Source organism: Haliaeetus leucocephalus, unplaced genomic scaffold, assembly GCF_000737465.1.
Source record: "Haliaeetus leucocephalus isolate CR32 unplaced genomic scaffold, Haliaeetus_leucocephalus-4.0 Scaffold678, whole genome shotgun sequence".
Lineage (NCBI taxonomy): Eukaryota > Metazoa > Chordata > Aves > Accipitriformes > Accipitridae > Haliaeetus > Haliaeetus leucocephalus.
This window is the reverse complement of record NW_010973114.1, coordinates 3,821,678-3,838,574: the sequence shown is the minus strand read 5'-3', so window position 1 is coordinate 3,838,574 and position 16,897 is coordinate 3,821,678. Positions and strand designations below refer to the sequence as shown.

General features: G+C 46.8%; 1 protein-coding gene across 1 annotated transcript in view; it reads left to right on the top strand.

Annotated features, from left to right (window-relative positions):
- TXNDC16 (thioredoxin domain containing 16) overlaps nucleotides 1-16,269 on the top strand; it is a 37,083-nt gene extending 20,814 nt beyond the window's left edge. The window contains exons 14-20 of the mRNA XM_010579783.1: nucleotides 2,274-2,442; nucleotides 2,946-3,082; nucleotides 7,633-7,717; nucleotides 11,910-12,048; nucleotides 12,668-12,828; nucleotides 14,392-14,582; nucleotides 15,986-16,269. Of these exons, the coding sequence (XP_010578085.1) occupies nucleotides 2,274-2,442; nucleotides 2,946-3,082; nucleotides 7,633-7,717; nucleotides 11,910-12,048; nucleotides 12,668-12,828; nucleotides 14,392-14,582; nucleotides 15,986-16,269 (1,166 nt within the window). The remainder of the gene's footprint in view (nucleotides 1-2,273; nucleotides 2,443-2,945; nucleotides 3,083-7,632; nucleotides 7,718-11,909; nucleotides 12,049-12,667; nucleotides 12,829-14,391; nucleotides 14,583-15,985) is intronic.
- Nucleotides 16,270-16,897: the final 628 nt, after the last annotated feature.

The following is a 16,897-nucleotide window of genomic DNA, read 5'->3' as shown; positions in this document are numbered from 1 at the left end:
GATGCCAAGGACATAGGGATTGGGGATAGGAACCCATGCTAAGGTCACGTCTGCCTCACCCTTGTCTGTGAAGATGCCTTACCCATCCCTGGCAGGCACATTTCTAACCTGTGATTAAAACCCTTGCGCAGCTTCTCCGCCAAAAAGATTCAGCTATGCTTGGTTCTCAGTAGCTTGTTTTAATATTTGGTCAAACCTCCCCACCTGGGAATGGGTTGTTGCTTGTCCTTGCCCAGCTGGCAACAGAGTGATCTCACTGTCGCCTCCAGAGCAGACTTTGCATATTGTTAGATTTTATTGTTTCTTTCTTCCAGGCAATTTCCAATCAAAAGAAACACAGTTCTTTGGGTTTTTCCTCAGGAGGCACGTCTTCCAAATTTCTCCAGATTCTCTCTCATCTGCTTAAGCCTTCCCAAAAACATGTTTCCCAGCCTGACTTGCTGGGCTCTGCAGAGGTCTCACTGGGACAGAACAGCATCATTTTCTTCCCATCTATTGCATTGCTGTTGAGGGTTCATCCCAGAATGAGCTTTGCTCTTTTCTGCAGCACTGATGATATCTGTGCATCCTGCTTCTCATTACAGAATGCTGCTGTTTTTACACTTTGCCCTTCAAATTGCTTTCTGCCCCTCTGGGCTTGGGATCATTTGCAGATTGGATGTGTATGTTTTATTCCATCAGCCAAGCCTTTAGTGAAAATACTGATGAGAATCAAACCCAGCACAGGCAGAGAAGAAAGCTTGGCTGTTTTGATCTACTGTACTCTTGAGGAATCCTCATCACTTGCCATGACCCTGGTTTCTGAAGGACACTTTGCAATGGTCTGCCTCCGTGTGTGTACTTCTCTCTAGGTTTCATCCCATTCTTCCCATGTAACTGTTGAATGCTGTTGAAAGAAATTTAGGGAAGACATGAAGATTTCTGAGATATAGCATTCCTGCAGTGGGCATGGACAACGTATGGCCTGAGGACTGTATGCAGCCCTGCTGTCCTTGGTCAAGCCTGCAAGCAGGTAGGAGGCAGGTTAGGCAAGGCTGGCAACCAAGGGGTGGTGGCTAGTGAAGCTGGTGATGGTTCATCTGCCAGCTGGTTAGCACAGGCTTAGCCGAGGACCAGCAGCAGCGTGTGCTGGTCATCGCCCAACCTGCAGATGAAAGAAAGGCTGATAAGGACATGCTGGAGTTGTAGGCAGAGTGTCTCGGGCTCATGGAGAGTGTGCAGGGAACCAACCTTCATTTGTTTCACTGCTTATGAATCCCTTGAGTTTATCGCTTTGGTAAGACCCATAAAAAGCTTTTTTAGTAGCAGGAACCAAAGTTGGACTGACTGCTCTGTAAGTTCCAAGTGCTCTCCCTTTCCCTCTCCCTTACCTTTGAGACCCCAGGCTCTTTCTTAAGGTCCTAAACGTACCTGCTAGTGGCTTGGAGATGGGCAGCTTGCATAAGTAGGATAGGGTGAATGCCATCAAGACTGCCAGCCTCTATTACATCTATCATATTTATGTGACTTTTAACTGCTCCTTGTGTATTGGGCTTCATGTTTTAGGTAAAACAGCCACTTTTCAATACTGGGCAGCTTATAAATGAAAAAGCCTTGAATGCATCAGCCTCCTCCATGCCAGGCTTTATCTTTCCTCTTTCCTGTAAGCGAGGGCCTGCATTGTTTCTTTGTCTTGGCCTTATTCCTGAGGTATTTCCAGTACCTTTCCTTACTGCCTTTTATGCTCTGGACGGTTGCCTCAGGGTTTCATGGTGTTCCTTTGAGTAACCAGCCAGATGTGAATGTCTCTGGGAATTCCGTTCTGAGAAGTGCAGCCTATCACTTCCCTGAGTTTATTCTCTCCATGGTCTGTTGTTTGGATCAATCCACACCTGCTGGGGTATTTAGTACATTCGCAGGCTGGAAATAGTTACTATTATGCTGAACAGTGTATGGCATGAATGGTGCTATATCCGTGAATGATTTCAAGAGGGAGATAGCCTGTACTCAAAAGTATTGTGTATTCAGGGCTAGATTTTGACATCTTGCCCACACAAAGCAGCATTTGTCTCCAGGAATGGTCCAGCAACTTCTCAGTGGCAGCCTACCTGGGCTCACTCTTAGTGCTAGGATCCAGCCCTGTAGGATGCACGCCAAAGCAAATAGGAGTTCTGGCAGCATTAATACAAATATATGCGATAATATCCAAAGAAGCTCACAAAAAGCTCTGTTTTTCAATAATTTCTTTTTTTTTTTCTTTCATATTATTTATATGTATTTGTTTTCCACTCTAGGAACTCGAGGGGTTTTGCTGTCTCGAGTAAACTGCTGGGACTGGCCTGGCATTTGCACAAAGGAGAATGTCACTCAGTTTCCTGCCATCAAGATTTACAAGAAGGGAGAGCGATCAGTCATGTACGATGGCATGTGGGGAACTGAAGAACTGACCAGCTTCATCATGTTGTAAGTGCCTGTTAATAAGTCCCCACACAGTAAGATTGGCACATCTGCTAGATGATGTTCTGGATTCTTCACGGCCTGTGTAATGGAAATCCTTTTTGGAAAAATAATGTCAGATCTGACTGTAGACCTGGTTTGGAAATCAGCTTAATAACTTTTTGTGCTTTTCAATGTCAGGGAACATGTGTTCTCGGGCAGTGCATCCATCTGTTGCCACTTTCCCTCTCTCTTTGCTGGAATTCCTTCTCTGTTATTTTTAATGGGGATCCCAAGGATCTCAGAGCAACCAGTTTGGCTCAGGGCTGTTCTCTCTTCTCCATAACCATCTCCAGTGCCTTTCTGTGAGTAGGCATTGCCCTTCCTTCCCAGGCAACTGATTTTTGTCATTGAGGCATAACGGTTGTCATATTGGGTTGGGGCATTGTTGGACTGAGGTTGCACTTTTGTCTCTTCATCCCCAAAGTGAAGAAGGCGGCAGCCCGTGTTGTTTCTCTGCCTCTCCATAGGAGCCGAGTTTCCTGCCCTCTGAAGCTGGCCACAGTTGAGGAAGCTGAAGGATATTTAAGAGGAGAGTTTCCGTCTGAGCTGTCATCCTATCACCACACTTCACTTCTAGGAGTATTTAGCACAGCCACGAGTGAAGGTTAGTGTGGTATTTGTGGGTTAAGCACTTTGGCTTCATTCCTGATGGGAGAGGGATGATTCCAGGTGCTTGGAAGTTCCTCCGTGTTTCATTTTCTCTAAGTGTGTTTACTCACATCACAGCCTGCCTGGCACCACCCCTTTTATTTTTGCATGAAGAAGGTAGCAGGTGATTCCAGATGTGGGACCTAAGGGCCATGTCATGGCTCAGAGGACATTCAGCTGCCAGGCATGTTTACTACATCCAGCATGGTAGCATCTGACAACCCCGAGAGAAACTGAGACATGGTGCTTGGCGCAGTACAAAACAACAGTGCCCTGGGTGACCTGTCTCTGCAAAGAAGTTTTTGCAGATGTCCAATCTGAACTTACCAAGCCACAACAAGCCTGTTGTCCCTGTTGTATCTCCTGCCCCTTACTGTGAGGAGTTTGGCTCGATCCTCTTTATGAGTCCCCTTCAAAGTAGTTGTAGGCTGCCATTAAATCCCCTCTTAGCCTCTGAGTGAACAAGCCCAGATCCATCAGCCTCTTCTTGTAGTCCGTGTACAGCATGTCACAGCATATTCTTTCTTAAAGAAATCCCTTTCCACTACTGGACTGATAGTTATCTTGCTGACTCCTCCTCCAGCAAATGTGGTAGTCTCAGTCCTCGCAACCAACACACAATCCAAATCCTTTTTTAAAAAAAAAAAAGCAAAGCAGCAATAAGATAAAATACAAATTTCTTACATCAAAAGGAATGAATGTGAATAACTCAATGAAATCCACTTATAGACTTCTAAATAAGTGGGCACTGCCCCCAGAGTAGTGGACATCAGCTAGAAATGCTAAGCAAAGTTGCTGGAAGGAGTGTTCTGAACTTGTTTGAATTTGTCTCACTTTGTAGTCTCAGTCCGTATAGTCCTGACCAGTGGCTGAAATTTGGAGCAGTCATGCTCTCCCTCCCCTGCCCACTGCATAGGGTGCTGTTAGTCACTCCGATGCTGCTCCAGTATCATTCCAGTTGCATGCCATAGCTGTGGTCCGGGATCCACTGGTTTTCCACAGCCTTTCTGAAAGATGGGAAGATTGACCCGAGAGCTACAGTGATTTTTCATGTGACAATCATACATGTTAACACAGGAGAGAGAATGAAGTCAGTGTGGAAAGGGAACTTCAGGCAAATCCACAGTGGAGAGCTAGGACCCCTGGGAATTACTGCATTTAAAAAAAGGAGAGTTTTCTGATCTGTCTTAAGATCAAAATTTCAGACTATTTTTTCATTTTTAAGCTCCCTTGTGCCTGTAAACTTTGGTTAAATGCAAACCAAGCTACTTTCTTACATGAGGAGGTCCAGAGGGAATCCACTGAGCACAGAGGTAAGAACAAAATTAAATGTCTGGAACCAACTAGAAAACACTTGGGTTGTGTTCACCAAGCCAGCTGACAGCTAATATGCCTGCCTTCTTCTGGAGGGTCTAAGTCTGTTAAATATAGCAGAAAATCTTACTGATGTCAAAAAACCTTTAGCCCATTTCTCCCTGCTTTTCATCAGCGGAGCTGCAAAATCTCCCCTCTATTCCAGATAATTCCACTCTCTGCAGTAGTGGAGCCTGGATTCGCCCCATGATAGGACCTTGGGCAACATGGGGACGGTGAGAGGGGTTCGTGGAAGGAACCTGCCTGGGTCTGGCTGGATGTGTGAGCTCAAGACTCTTTCCTATATAGGAGAAGTTAATTTGCTTCCGTGCTAACAACAGTCTTGGAGGTTTCCAGACGGCTCGATGTGGAGCCCACAAGTTTGCCTCTTTCCTCGGGGCGCACTCGGTCTGCAATCTGGAATGGCATCCGCAGTCTGGGGTAATGCAGTTGCAGCTGCCAAGGGAGATGAAATACGTGATGCTTTCACCACCTGTAACCTGCGGGGTGTTTGAGCATCATGCAGAATGACCCGAGGGAGCAGAAAACTGGAGCCAGCTGTTGTGACATCAAACCCAGGCCAGAGTCAGGGAAACCACATTGCTGCTCTTATCTGCCCACAGACTTATCTGGAATTTCCAATGATTTTCTCATGGCAAGAATTCCTGCTCTAACCTGAATGAGCAACGTGCCATATCATTGCCATTTCTAGTTAACTGAAACAAAGCAACGAGATGTCCAGTTAAATAAAGCCCTGGACTTCTTCCAACACTTAGTGTCAGGACTATGTTAAGAAGTCATTTAGTGGGTCTGAGCTACAAGAGGCTTGTCGGAAAAATCCTAATTAAAATTTATTACAAAGAGGTGAATCATGTTACTAGGGCAGTGAATGAGCATTTTCCTGGAAACTTGGAGAACTTATAGGAGACAAATTTGTTGGCTCTGCAGAAACGGGAAGCATACTTGGAAGTAAGACTCTGTCCTAAACTGTGCAGCAAATGTTTAAAAATACACCTGTGTTCTGCAAAGCTCTGGTACCATCATAGGGCTTGCCAGCACCAGTGTAAACAAAGTGAAGAAGGCATGCAAAGATGCTACAGGTGCTGCTGGAGAGCATGGTTTCATGAGATGCCTTCTGCTAGAGGGATAAGGGGTGATGCTCAGATCCTGCCTCCGAAAACTCTGCAGGAGCTGTAGACCCTTCCTCATCTGGCAGTTTTATTCCTTCTTGTTCCCAAATCCTGCAGTGAAGTTGGGCTTGTGCAATTCGCGGTGGCTGTCATGGAAAGCAGCTGGGATTCCAGCTGGAGGCATCTGCTGCAGCACATGATCAGGCCCTGCGGGGAATTAAAACAGTGCTCTCAGGGGGGACTAATTTTCTAGGAAATGTTTAAACGGCTTCTTTAGAAGGGCTTCGTGTCTGTAGTGGGGGGTTTCTTGCACAGCACTAAGAGATGGTTGCTGTGAGCGGTTGAGAAATGAAGGCTGGTGCGTGGCTCTGGGTCTGGCACAGTCCCCAAAATATGGGAAAATTTGGAAGTGTGATAGGGAGGGAAGATCTCATCAGGAATAACCCTGATGCAAGGAGTAAGCCTGGACTCTGCTGAAGGTTGTCCTGATGTAGGAGAGAATTCCTGCAGCCAGGGATGCTGCAGGGCACCACTTGAAGATGAGCTTACATCTCAAGCAGGTGTTTAAGGCTAAATGCCTGTAGAAATGCTCTGCTGAGGAAGTTTGGTTGCGAGCCTGGTCTTTCCATGTCAGGCTGTGTCCTTTAGTGCCTTATGGCACAAGGCATGCTCACGGTCTGCCCCATGGCCTTTTCTCTGGTAGCTGGGGCACAGACAAGTTCACAAAGGGTTTGTTGGTGAAGTTCTCGGTGATCCTTATCAGCTGGTCCTATGGGTTGCTTTTCTCTCAACACTGATAAAATCAAGTGACCAAATAGCTGGGAACTAACGTCAAACCCATCCAACGGTGGTTTCTCTGTGACAAGATGAACCAGCCAAGCTGTGTCACCAGCTTTGTTGTATGTGTGTTGTTTCCTACACTGTCTGAACCCTCAATGAGCCACTCCTTTAAGGATCTAAGCTTCCATTTGGAAAGGAAAATAGTATAAAGGAAAGTTTGCGGTCCCTGTGGTTCCAGGGGAACACAATGGAAAATACGGCTTTGAGTGTAGCTGGAAAGCAGGAGGCAAAGAACCAAAAAGTGGCCAGTTTTGAGCCAGCCTCAGTCTATTGAGGTCTGAGTCACCGGTCCCAAGAGCTTGGGCTGGCCAGTTGTGATATGACGGTGAACGTTACGAGGAACACTAAATAGTATCTGAATGAAATCTTATTTAAGTTATAAAGCAACATATATTATGGCTGTATCTGAGATGTAATCAATTCTTGGGAAAACCTGACTTCTCCAGAGTGTGATTCCTTAGTGTCTTTAAGTCAGAAGAGCCTTTTTTGTTGCTTTCGATTGCTCAATACAAAGGGGGAGAGAGGGTGTGTGTTGAAATCTGCCCCATTTTCACCCTACCTTTGGCAGCAGTGGTTTTGATCTTTGATCTATAACTGTATTTTACAAACTCACACACAATGGCTTGCATGTTCTCACAAAGCTTGTCCCTCCCATGGATCCAGCTGCCTAAACCAGGATATTTTCTGATGGCATAAACCAGCTCTGGAACCAGCTTCATTTTGGGGCTCTGCTATCAGTCTCTCAACACAGATAGATGCAGCTGTGGTGGATCAAGAAAGCCCCAACCCATCCTTTCCTCCCCATCCTCTACCTGACCTCGCCGTCTCGGTAGAGCAACTGGTGAACCATCGCAGCTGCTGCACATGGGTTTATGCTGAAGTGTGTTGGCAGAGGTGCTGCCCTCTCTTTGCAGCTGCACAAAGCGGTGGAGCATGCTGTGTCTGCAAGGCATTTTAGCTTTTTGACCTTCCCTATCTTAGCTGGATGCCTGTAACAGACCCTGCCTGCTCTGAGGAACTGGATAAAACCAAAAGGACTTGTGGGAGAGGTTGGTTTATCTGCTGGGCACTTAGCACTACTTCAGTTAAGTCACCATCAGTCATTTCCAAAGGGTCACTGGGACTTATAAGATTTCTAATTAGACTTATAATTGGTCTTTTTGTATCTTTGTCTTTCTTACAGCCAGGGAAGCTTTCGAAGAGGCAGGAAACATCTTAAGTGGCCATGTAACAATGGGGATGTATTTCGAAGATGATGCCTTGGCTTTGTAAGTTGGTTCTCTTTTTATTTGGTGAGAATTTAAACTGATCTGCATTTAGTGAAAGCCAATATCTAGAGCAAGTGTCACTGGCCAGGCTGAGTGTTTATCAGCAGCTCTAAGCAGCTACGAGTGATTTAGTCCTGTAGGGAGATTGGTCAGGACTCGGCCAAAGGGAGATGTAGCCCTGGCTCTGCCACTGATTTGCAGCTTGTCTCCATGGGCAACTTATTTAGCCCTGTTGAAATGAACAGTCATCTCCCTTCCTGCTGTTTAAGTTCACTCTGGGTATTTTCAGTCCTCCAGCCCTGCCAGCCCCCATGCATCTGTTGGGTTCCTCATACAAACAGGACCAAACTTTTATGGAGGAAAAAACAGGCTGGAAAAATTATATCCTCTAGCTAGGATCAGTGTGTGAGGAAGAAAAAACAATTCTGCCCTTCTCTTTCCATCAGGAAGAAGTGATGAATTGCTACTGGTCTTCTTCTTTCTGCAGTCCCTTCAGCTTCTTGTGTCCTCTTCCCTGGCCTGATGCTGGGAAAGTGCCAGTGGGGATGGGGAGGGGGAGCGTAAGGGGATTGCTGCAAAGCCAGGGCTCTAAATGTGAGTCTTGCTCTGATGGTTGCCCCCAGTTGCCAAGAGCAGCCAAAAGAGAGGCTCCTTGTGACTACTTGCAGGCTTTCTTGGGTAGCGGTGGAGTGGGCTTTGTGTCTCGGTGCTGGAAGATGGTTTGAAAGACCTGAAATAAATGCTGTCTTTCCATGGAGCTGCCTTGGTGTGGAGCAGGTGGCCTTTCTGCAGCGCTGGGAAAGGTGTTAAACCCCTTTGGTCTCATCCAGCTTCCCGGTGGGCGCTCGCATCTGGCTGTGAGACGTTTGCAACTGCCAAGGATGGGGAAGAACCTACCTCTATCTTTTCAACAGTTAATCTTAATCTTTTTTTGCTTGAATGATGAGCTCACCCGTTTCCCTCCCCTCAGCAAGAGCAAAACGTTACCACCGTTTCCAGACAGAGCTCTGGGGAGGTGCATCCTCTTTCTGGAGGAAGAGTGCTGGAAAAATATAGCAGCTTTCCTCCTGTTCATATGGTAAAGGCGAAGTCAAGGCTTTCTTGGTCAGTTCCTGACTGACTAAGAGCATCAATTGCAGCCCTAACTTTAAGCCAAATTGGAGCTAATGGGATCTGAGCATGTATCAGTCCATGCACTTAACTGTGTCATTAAGACTCACTCCAGCAAGGGGCAAAGTGCTTTGGATTAGACCATGAGAGATGCTTCAGTGCCTATAAATGCAGCTAGATCCAGGGGGAATCTTCAGCTTGTCCTGGCATCTCATTTCCATCAGGAATTAGCTATCAAGGCAGAGATAAAAATCCCAGAAGGTCCTTGGCCTGTTTTCCAGGTGTGGGTTTAACAGCCAGTAATGCAACAGTGAATTATTTTCATTAGTTTCTTACAGATGCAATGCATCTCTAGTGCGTCTGACAAGACACGGGCATTTTTGTGGTATGCACGGAGAATAAAAATGCAAATATCTTGCTAGTACGTCTCTATTAACCAAACTGTGCTGATAGAAGTTAAAAAAAGCAAAGGAGGGCAGGGTGATCTCACAAAACAAGATACCAGTAGAAAAAGCCTGTGTTTTCTCAGCAATGACATGGAAGAATACACCTCTATCCTTCTGCTCCAGCCACAGTCTGCAGCGTGCTCCTGTTTAGTTGGAATAGTTAATACAGTTTATATAGATATTCATTCTGCCAAGTTTGGAATTTGGCTGTGATTTGTGGGTGAAGCTACTGTAGCTGGTCATCTTTGCAACTGTAAGTAGAAAGTAAACACTTACAGGAATTTCTTATGCAAGAGCCAGGCTCACTTCCCTTCTTAAGAGAAGAAAAGCTATTCTTCTGCTAAACACTCAAGGAGGAAATGTTTGTGGCTCCCAGGTCACAGAAAGCCGAGTCCCCTCTTCCCAGAGAAAAAGGTATACAAAATACACAAAGAATGTTGTTAGCAAAACTGTTTGCTCAGCAAGCACATGCTCGGTTGGTAACTAATGAAAAAAAAAAGCGTTAAGGAAGAAATGCTTTGAATGAAGTAATTATTTATTTCTCAAATGCTTAGATGTCATAGATTCCTGCCAAGTATTTGTTTGCAGATGTTTTTGATTTAAATGCAAGTCTCATATTACCCATCGAATGCCCCTGCTGTATCAATAGAAAGCTGTGGTAAGCAACAATACAACCACTTGGTACCAATAAGATGAGAAATGATTTCAGGGTAGACTCTAGCTGTTAGGTGGGGAATTTGTTGGTTTTCTGGAACTATGTAATAAACTTCCTTATCAAAGGCTGCTGAACAAGTTGATGTATTTAGACATAGGGAGCAGGAGTCCTTACCTCCTCTGAGAAGTCATCAAGGCAGAGTCTCTTTAAGACCTGTGGAAGTCTGAGAAGTTCAAAATCCCTCAATTTAAAAAATTTCTAGGCTTTTACCATTCTTAATTGATTGCAAATACAGGTTAATTTGAAAAACAACAGAGAGGAAAGTTAAGGACCTTCCTAATAGATCAGAGGATTCCCAGCCGTGACCAGAAGTGGGAAACTCAACTTCTTTGACTGGTTGAGCTCGGGATTCTGGGCAGAAAGGGGAAAGCTTAGCTCAGGGCTGGATTTACAATGAGAAATTTTAAAAAGCAGAGGATACTGCAAAAAGAAACTGAAATGCCTTGGTTAAATCCAAGAACAGTTTGACTCACAACATTTGAAGGCCTCAGGGAAGTCCGAGGTCATTCATTACTGCTGCTCTTTATCAAGGCATCAGTGCAGATCTTGGGTGCCCCTTAGAAATTTGCAGTGGGTGTATTATTTCCAGATGGGTAAGTGCTGTGGTGGAGGAAGTGAGAGGCCTACATACGAGCTGAACATCATGGAAATGTGTTACCTGCCGTTCCCTCCACCTGCTTTGTCACTGATGACCTAAAACACCAAACACTGAGATTTTTAAAGCAAATTTGAACAAATCTCCATCCCATTCAGAACTGCTAATATAAGTGTCCAAACTGAACTTGCCTGAGCAAACCATGGAGGGAGGTGCAATTGGTTGTAACATGACTTTTCTCTGAGCTGCCTTTGCAGTAGGCTGAGTCTGTGTTGCATCTTCCTCATATGGAGAAAAAAACAGATGGACCAGATTACTTTCGAAAAGGAAATCAAACGCTTTCCACGCCCCCCACCTCCTCAATCCAAAACGTCCTTACACCTTGCTCACTTCCCCAGCAATTCTGAGGTCACAGCCTTTGAATAATTACCAGCAGCCTTTGAAAAATAGACTACAGATGTCCCCCAAAAAACTGTTGAGGCAGCTGACTTCCTCTGTCACACCCTTCCTCTGGGCACTGACATCTGGAGCCTTCAGGACTGAAGTTCCTCAAACTTCCAGAATATTGCTCTCCCATCTTGATGTACCCCCTGCCCTTTCATTGCTCAGACTTCTCCTATTTTTGCTCTTTCCATCTTCTCAGCTTTTCTTTAAATACCCTTGAACCAGAAGAACCCTTCTTAACCAGAAGAACATTAGGGAACAAAGGATGAGCTGGTTTCTCCACCAAGAGTATATCTGTGCAGTCTGTGTGTGTTGCTCTAATGCAGAGCTGGACTTCAGCAAAATTGCCCATGTTCACCAAGTCAAAAATTAGATCTCCTGGAGCTTATTTTGTGTAGGTTGCTGTCCCTCAGATGGAGTCTAAGACCTTCTGTTTGCCTTGGCTTGGGAGGCAGAGTAAAGCACTGGGTGTGTATTTGCAGCACCTAACCTTAGGTGTCAAAATGAAAGAGAAGTGCCAGCAAATAGTTTAGATGGTGGTGTTTTGGATTTGCCCTATTTAGCTGCCGATGTCTTTTTTTTTGCAGAAGAAAGTGCCGTTTGTGTGTGTGTGTGTATATTTAGCATCTGGTGCGAGCTGGGTAAGGGCTTGTTTCAGAAGGGGACGAGGGAACACATCAGCCCCATCTCTCCCCATCAAACCAGGACTGTGCAGGGGCTGGAGACTGGGCAATGGGCAACATGACCCTTTCCTCCTGCAGGTGCCTGTGCCTCTACATCCCTGTCCCCACTTTTCACTGGGAGGATGCCAGCTCTGCGTACAGCAGATCTGGTGTGTGTCAAATCCCCTGGCTGGTTCTTGTTTCCATCCCTCTTTTTCAGATCCCGTAAATATGCAGTGTCTCCCCCTGCCCTCCTCCTTGCCAGGAGCGGAGGTCGGAGCGTGGAAGGCATCGCTTTGTCCAAACAGAGCGTGCAGGACATGGTGCAGATGATCAGATATGAACTGCTGGACATTTTTGTAAGTAAAAAAAAAATATAGTGTCCTTTTTCCATTGCAGTAATTTGCAGAACTGATTATAGCGTGGAGCTGTGCAAAATAAATATGTTTGCTCATTATTTCTATCATGCTGAGTTACATTTGTTTTTAGATTTTATGGCTTGGATCAGACAGTCTGGACAGAAATCTGCTGTTTGCGGTGTGGTCTCGTGGGAGGAGACCCTGGGAGTCGATGGCCTGGCTTGTGCTCGTAGTCACAGACCCGCTGCTGTGGTGGCTTGGCCTCTCGCAGGGTCTGGTCCCTGCCTCTTGCACATGCCTTTCAGAGACTGGTTATAGCCATAACACATGGAGCTGGGCTGAGGTGACCTTGCTTCTGCCTTCTCTGCTCACACCCCTTCATCTCAGAGCACACAGCTGCTCATACAGACTTGGCTTGCCATGGGCAGGGTTGGGCGTAGACATCTCCAACGTGCACCAAGATCCCAGCACCCACACTTGTTTTCGAGCTGCTTGCGTTCAACATGGACACTACAGCCTTGCTTTAGCCCCTGCACCCCTCGCGTAAGGACAGAAAGTCTAATTTTGTCTTATTCTCCCCTCCCTATAAACCCCAACTTGTTGTTTTGATGTCTCGCAGCCAGAAATCACCGTGCAAAATCTGCCCTGCTACTTGCAACTCAGAAAGCCCTTCCTCATCTTATTCAGCGATGGTGACATAGGTCAAATGGAAAGCAAAGAAATGCTGAAGCTGGCAAAAGGAAGACCCCAGCAAGCATTTGTGGCTTGCTGGTTGAACTTGTGAGTGTGTAAAAACCTCTTTTCTTCTTTCCGTTAGCTTGCTCTTAGCATTTCAGTGCAAGGAAAATACTGAATCTGCAATTACTGAAAACACTATCTAGCTGGTAATGTGATTATTCGGTCTGAAATCATCATGAGTTGGGAGGTCAAATCATTTAGCAATGATTCAGTATGTGTTCTGGGCAGCTGCAAAATTGCATAACAAAGTAAAATTAGTAAATGTTTAATTGATTGCAGAAATAATTTTCAGTACAGTAAAATGTTCTCAAAGATATCGCATAGTAACTTGACCCTGGCTCTGGTGTTATTTGTATTTCCGTCACTTGTGGGGGAAAAAAGTAAATTTGCCCTCCTGGAGTATCTTGACTTGTTTATTCCATCAGCAATTAGAGGGAAGATCAGCAGGGCGATTACCAATTGTTGACTGGGGGAAAGAAAGTTTTCAGAAGAAGGGACAGCCAGAAAAAGCCCCGTAAGGCAAACTTAAAAAATATTCAAGAAGCAAAATGAATCCAGGAGCTAAGAAATAGAAGGTTATAGGAGAGGGGATTTTTTCCTAATCCTCCCCTCCCTGGTTGCGTTTTCAATTTTTAGCCTCTTTGTTTTGCCCAAGCCCAGAGACACCTCACTGCCTTAATCATAACGTGCTTTGAAGTCTGAGAAGCACCTCGCAGCGTGGGCTGAAGTTTAGCTAACGGGGAATACACATGTTTTCAAAGAGAAGACAATTTGTTTGCCAGTAATGCACAAGAAACGAGAACCCCTGGAACTTCCCCACCTACACATCTGCCTTTGCTCTCCCTTCCTGAGAAAGAGCGAGCTGTACTTTGTCAGAGCAAAAGAGCACGGCCACAAAAGAGGGCAGAATACAACCATTGGCTCAGAAACAGAAGCATAGTCCTAGAAAGAGGTCCTCATTTCCATGGGAGAGCCAGCTCAGACCTCGAGCATCACTCTTAGCCTGAAAATAGTGCCAGAAGCACTCAGCATCTTTGCGGGCTTCCTGTCCCTCCATCTCGATATCCTCTTTTGGCTCTCTCTGTGTCGCTTGGGGAAGTTGCCATCCCAGCTCCTTGGGCTTTGGGGAAGCCCCCAGCAGCTGCCCAGTGGCTGGACCACCTGAGCACAGCCCTCTGTATCAGCCCCTGCCTTTCCACCCCCTGTGGACTTGCCGCAGCCACGGGGCAGTGGCAGCCACTGGGCTGGAGGGAGCTGGTAGCTCTCCCTGCAAGCAGCGGGGCTGCAGGACCTGTCCTGCTCCTGTCTTAAAAACTTACGGTGGAGAACATTTCACACCCTCCTGCAGCATTTGCCCCAGCTCCTCCTGCTCGAGGATTTCTTTACTCATCTAATCTGCTGTCTGCTCGCTCTCCATTGGACTCTAATGGCTTGCTTAAGGCATTGAGCTTATAAATAATATGTGATGAGCTTCTACAGCCATCCCATAGGCAAAAGTGTGTGCTTTGCTGGATGTGGCCTGAGGGCTTTGGCGCTTGCTTTGCTCTCAGTCCTGTTGTGCTGCCAGACCGCTGGTGAGCGAGTTGAATCTCCTTTTCCCAACAGGAGGAAGACTCCAGTGGGACACGGCGTCCTGAAGGCATACTTTGCCACCATGCCTTCGCTGCCTGTTCTCATCTGGGTGAAGCTTCACGCCGGGGGTCAGGTATTCAAGTTCCCATCAGAGCAGTCCATCACTGAAATGAACATCTTGTCTTGGCTGGAGAAGCTAAAAGCAGGACTGGAGATTCCCAGCAGTAAGTGGACACACTTCTGTAATGTTCCTAAGCATGCACTGTTAGCTCCGGTCTGTTTATGAGAAGATGCTACGTGCAATAAATTGTCTCCCCTGGAATTTAATGATGGAAAAACTGGCTATGCTACCGTGAGCTGGAGAAGTACAAATAGTCCGGCCAGAAGAGAATACCCGCATTCACGAGTGTGCTTCGGGACTGTTTAATGTTCAGAGCCAAGCAAGAATAGTTCTGGATCGACATCCCTTCCCCATCATAATCCCCAAACCTGGCTGTGCTCTCCAGTTGCTGCAAACAAACCTTCTGAAACACAGCTTGCTAATAGAAAATCTCCTGACTCCCAGCTGTCAGCATAAGAAATAGCTGCTCTTTAGGCACCTTCCAGCATTTTTTTGGATGGGAGAGGATAAGGAAGCTGGTGCTTTGCTGTGGTCTTTGAGACATAAAGGGTTGGCTTGTATTGTGAAGCTTTTCACTGCATCCCTCCTGCCTTGATCAGCCTGCTGAAGCTTTGGAGGAAGGCAGCACAGATGTGCCTTCCTCATGTCTTATGTGTAGCCAGGGATCCTGGGAACTGCTGGCTGCCAGCCTGCTTCAGGCTCCGGAAAGGCAGTGGGGTTGACTCCACTTGATGCTTGTGAATTTTAAAACGAGCCTTTCAAAGCAAGTGTTTCCAAAAGCGTGGCAGGGTAGGATGTGTAGGCTCTCGCCAGAGCTGAAGACACCATTTCTGACCCAGTAATCGCTGGAAGAACCCTGTAAGCCAGCTGTCCTCCCACACCTCTTTCCATTTCCACTGCTAAAGGCACCTGGCTGTCATGTAGGTCTCTAGGAAGGGACCTTAGTTTTCAGGGGTGTCAGAGGGGTGAGCTGATGGCTGAGCAGCTCACCGCACAGCCAAGGGCTGTGCCAGCCATCACAGCCTCCTTCCTCAGGCTTTTAAATGCTACAAACCGTGTGATCAGTCTTAAAAGCATAAAAAGGTCACCTAATGGGACCGCTTCCTCCTGGTATGGACAGGAGTCTCCCCTCACTCCTAATGGCATCTCAGTAATGCACAGTCATTAACACAGTTATCTGAGACCCGAGTGAAACATCCACCCACTGGTGGACAGAACCCGAGTGTGACCTTTGCAGTGGGGGTGTCTGAGGACAGAGGACCCCCATAGCCTTCGGGGAGCAGAGCCTTGGCCAGCTCCAGTAAATACTAATGCACCCCTGACTGGTTTCATTTGGGTGGTGGTATTAGTTTTGGAGGAAAGAGGGTGATCTTTAAGAAAAGATCTTTAATTTTGCATTCACTGGAAAGGGCAAAAAAAGCCATAATTGCTTCGAAAGGGAAATTTCCGTGGAGTGGGGCTGCATAACTCTTAACTTTTTAACACGGGACTGAATTTGCTTCTCAGGTACCTTGTCTGAGGAGGACTGGAAACCCCCTCTCCCTGCTTACGACTTCCTTCAGATGATGGAGACTGCCGTGCCCGAGCTCCCTCTCCACACCTCCCACCGCCGTGGGGACACACCGGCACGGCACCCACCCGAAAATCCAGGAGGGGACATCATGGTCCAGGAGGAGCCGTCCCAGGACACCAAGGCAGAGAAAGTCGGGTCCCCCGGGAGGGACCTTCGGGGGACAGTCCCGAGGCTGGCGGCAAGGGAAAAGCAGGGCAAGAGACACAGTGAGCTCTGAGAGCTGGGCATGCCGCTGCCAGGGGCAGTGAAAGATGTGGGACGGTGCCCAGAAAACCTTCTCACTTTCCCAGCCCTCTGTGAGCCTTTACACCAAGGAGTGAAGTGCTTTAAGCAGTAAATTAATGGTGAAGGGATAAAACAGCCCCTAAGTCTCAGTGTGAGTTCCCTGCTGCAGTGTGCTGGTCATTCTGCGGTGGCTGTGATTTCTGATGCCAGAAACATGTCCGTACACCCCACACCTTGGCCCCCCCGGCTGCTCCTAGGATTGCATTGCACAGCAAGCGGCAAGAGCAGATCTGCAGGGAGGTTGCTGTGAGGGAGCTCAGCCCACCCCATAGCTGGGGGAGAGATGGGGTAAGCTCACCACATGCTGGAAGCTCGCCTGTGCAACGAGTTATACTGGAAAAGTCAGTGCAGCCCTGGTCTATAGTTTCTGTATGTCTCACACAGGCGCTTTGGTCACCCCTGAGCAAGAAGGTGTGAGTGATTCCAGGATAAAGCATTTTCTGTTCCTACGGTTGCAGTAGCTGCTCTACTGGTGCATGTCGGCAAGCCCTGCTCTCAAAAAGTGATTATATCTGCACTGTAACCATGTGGAGCTGGGAGGGCAAGTGTGCCACCCATTA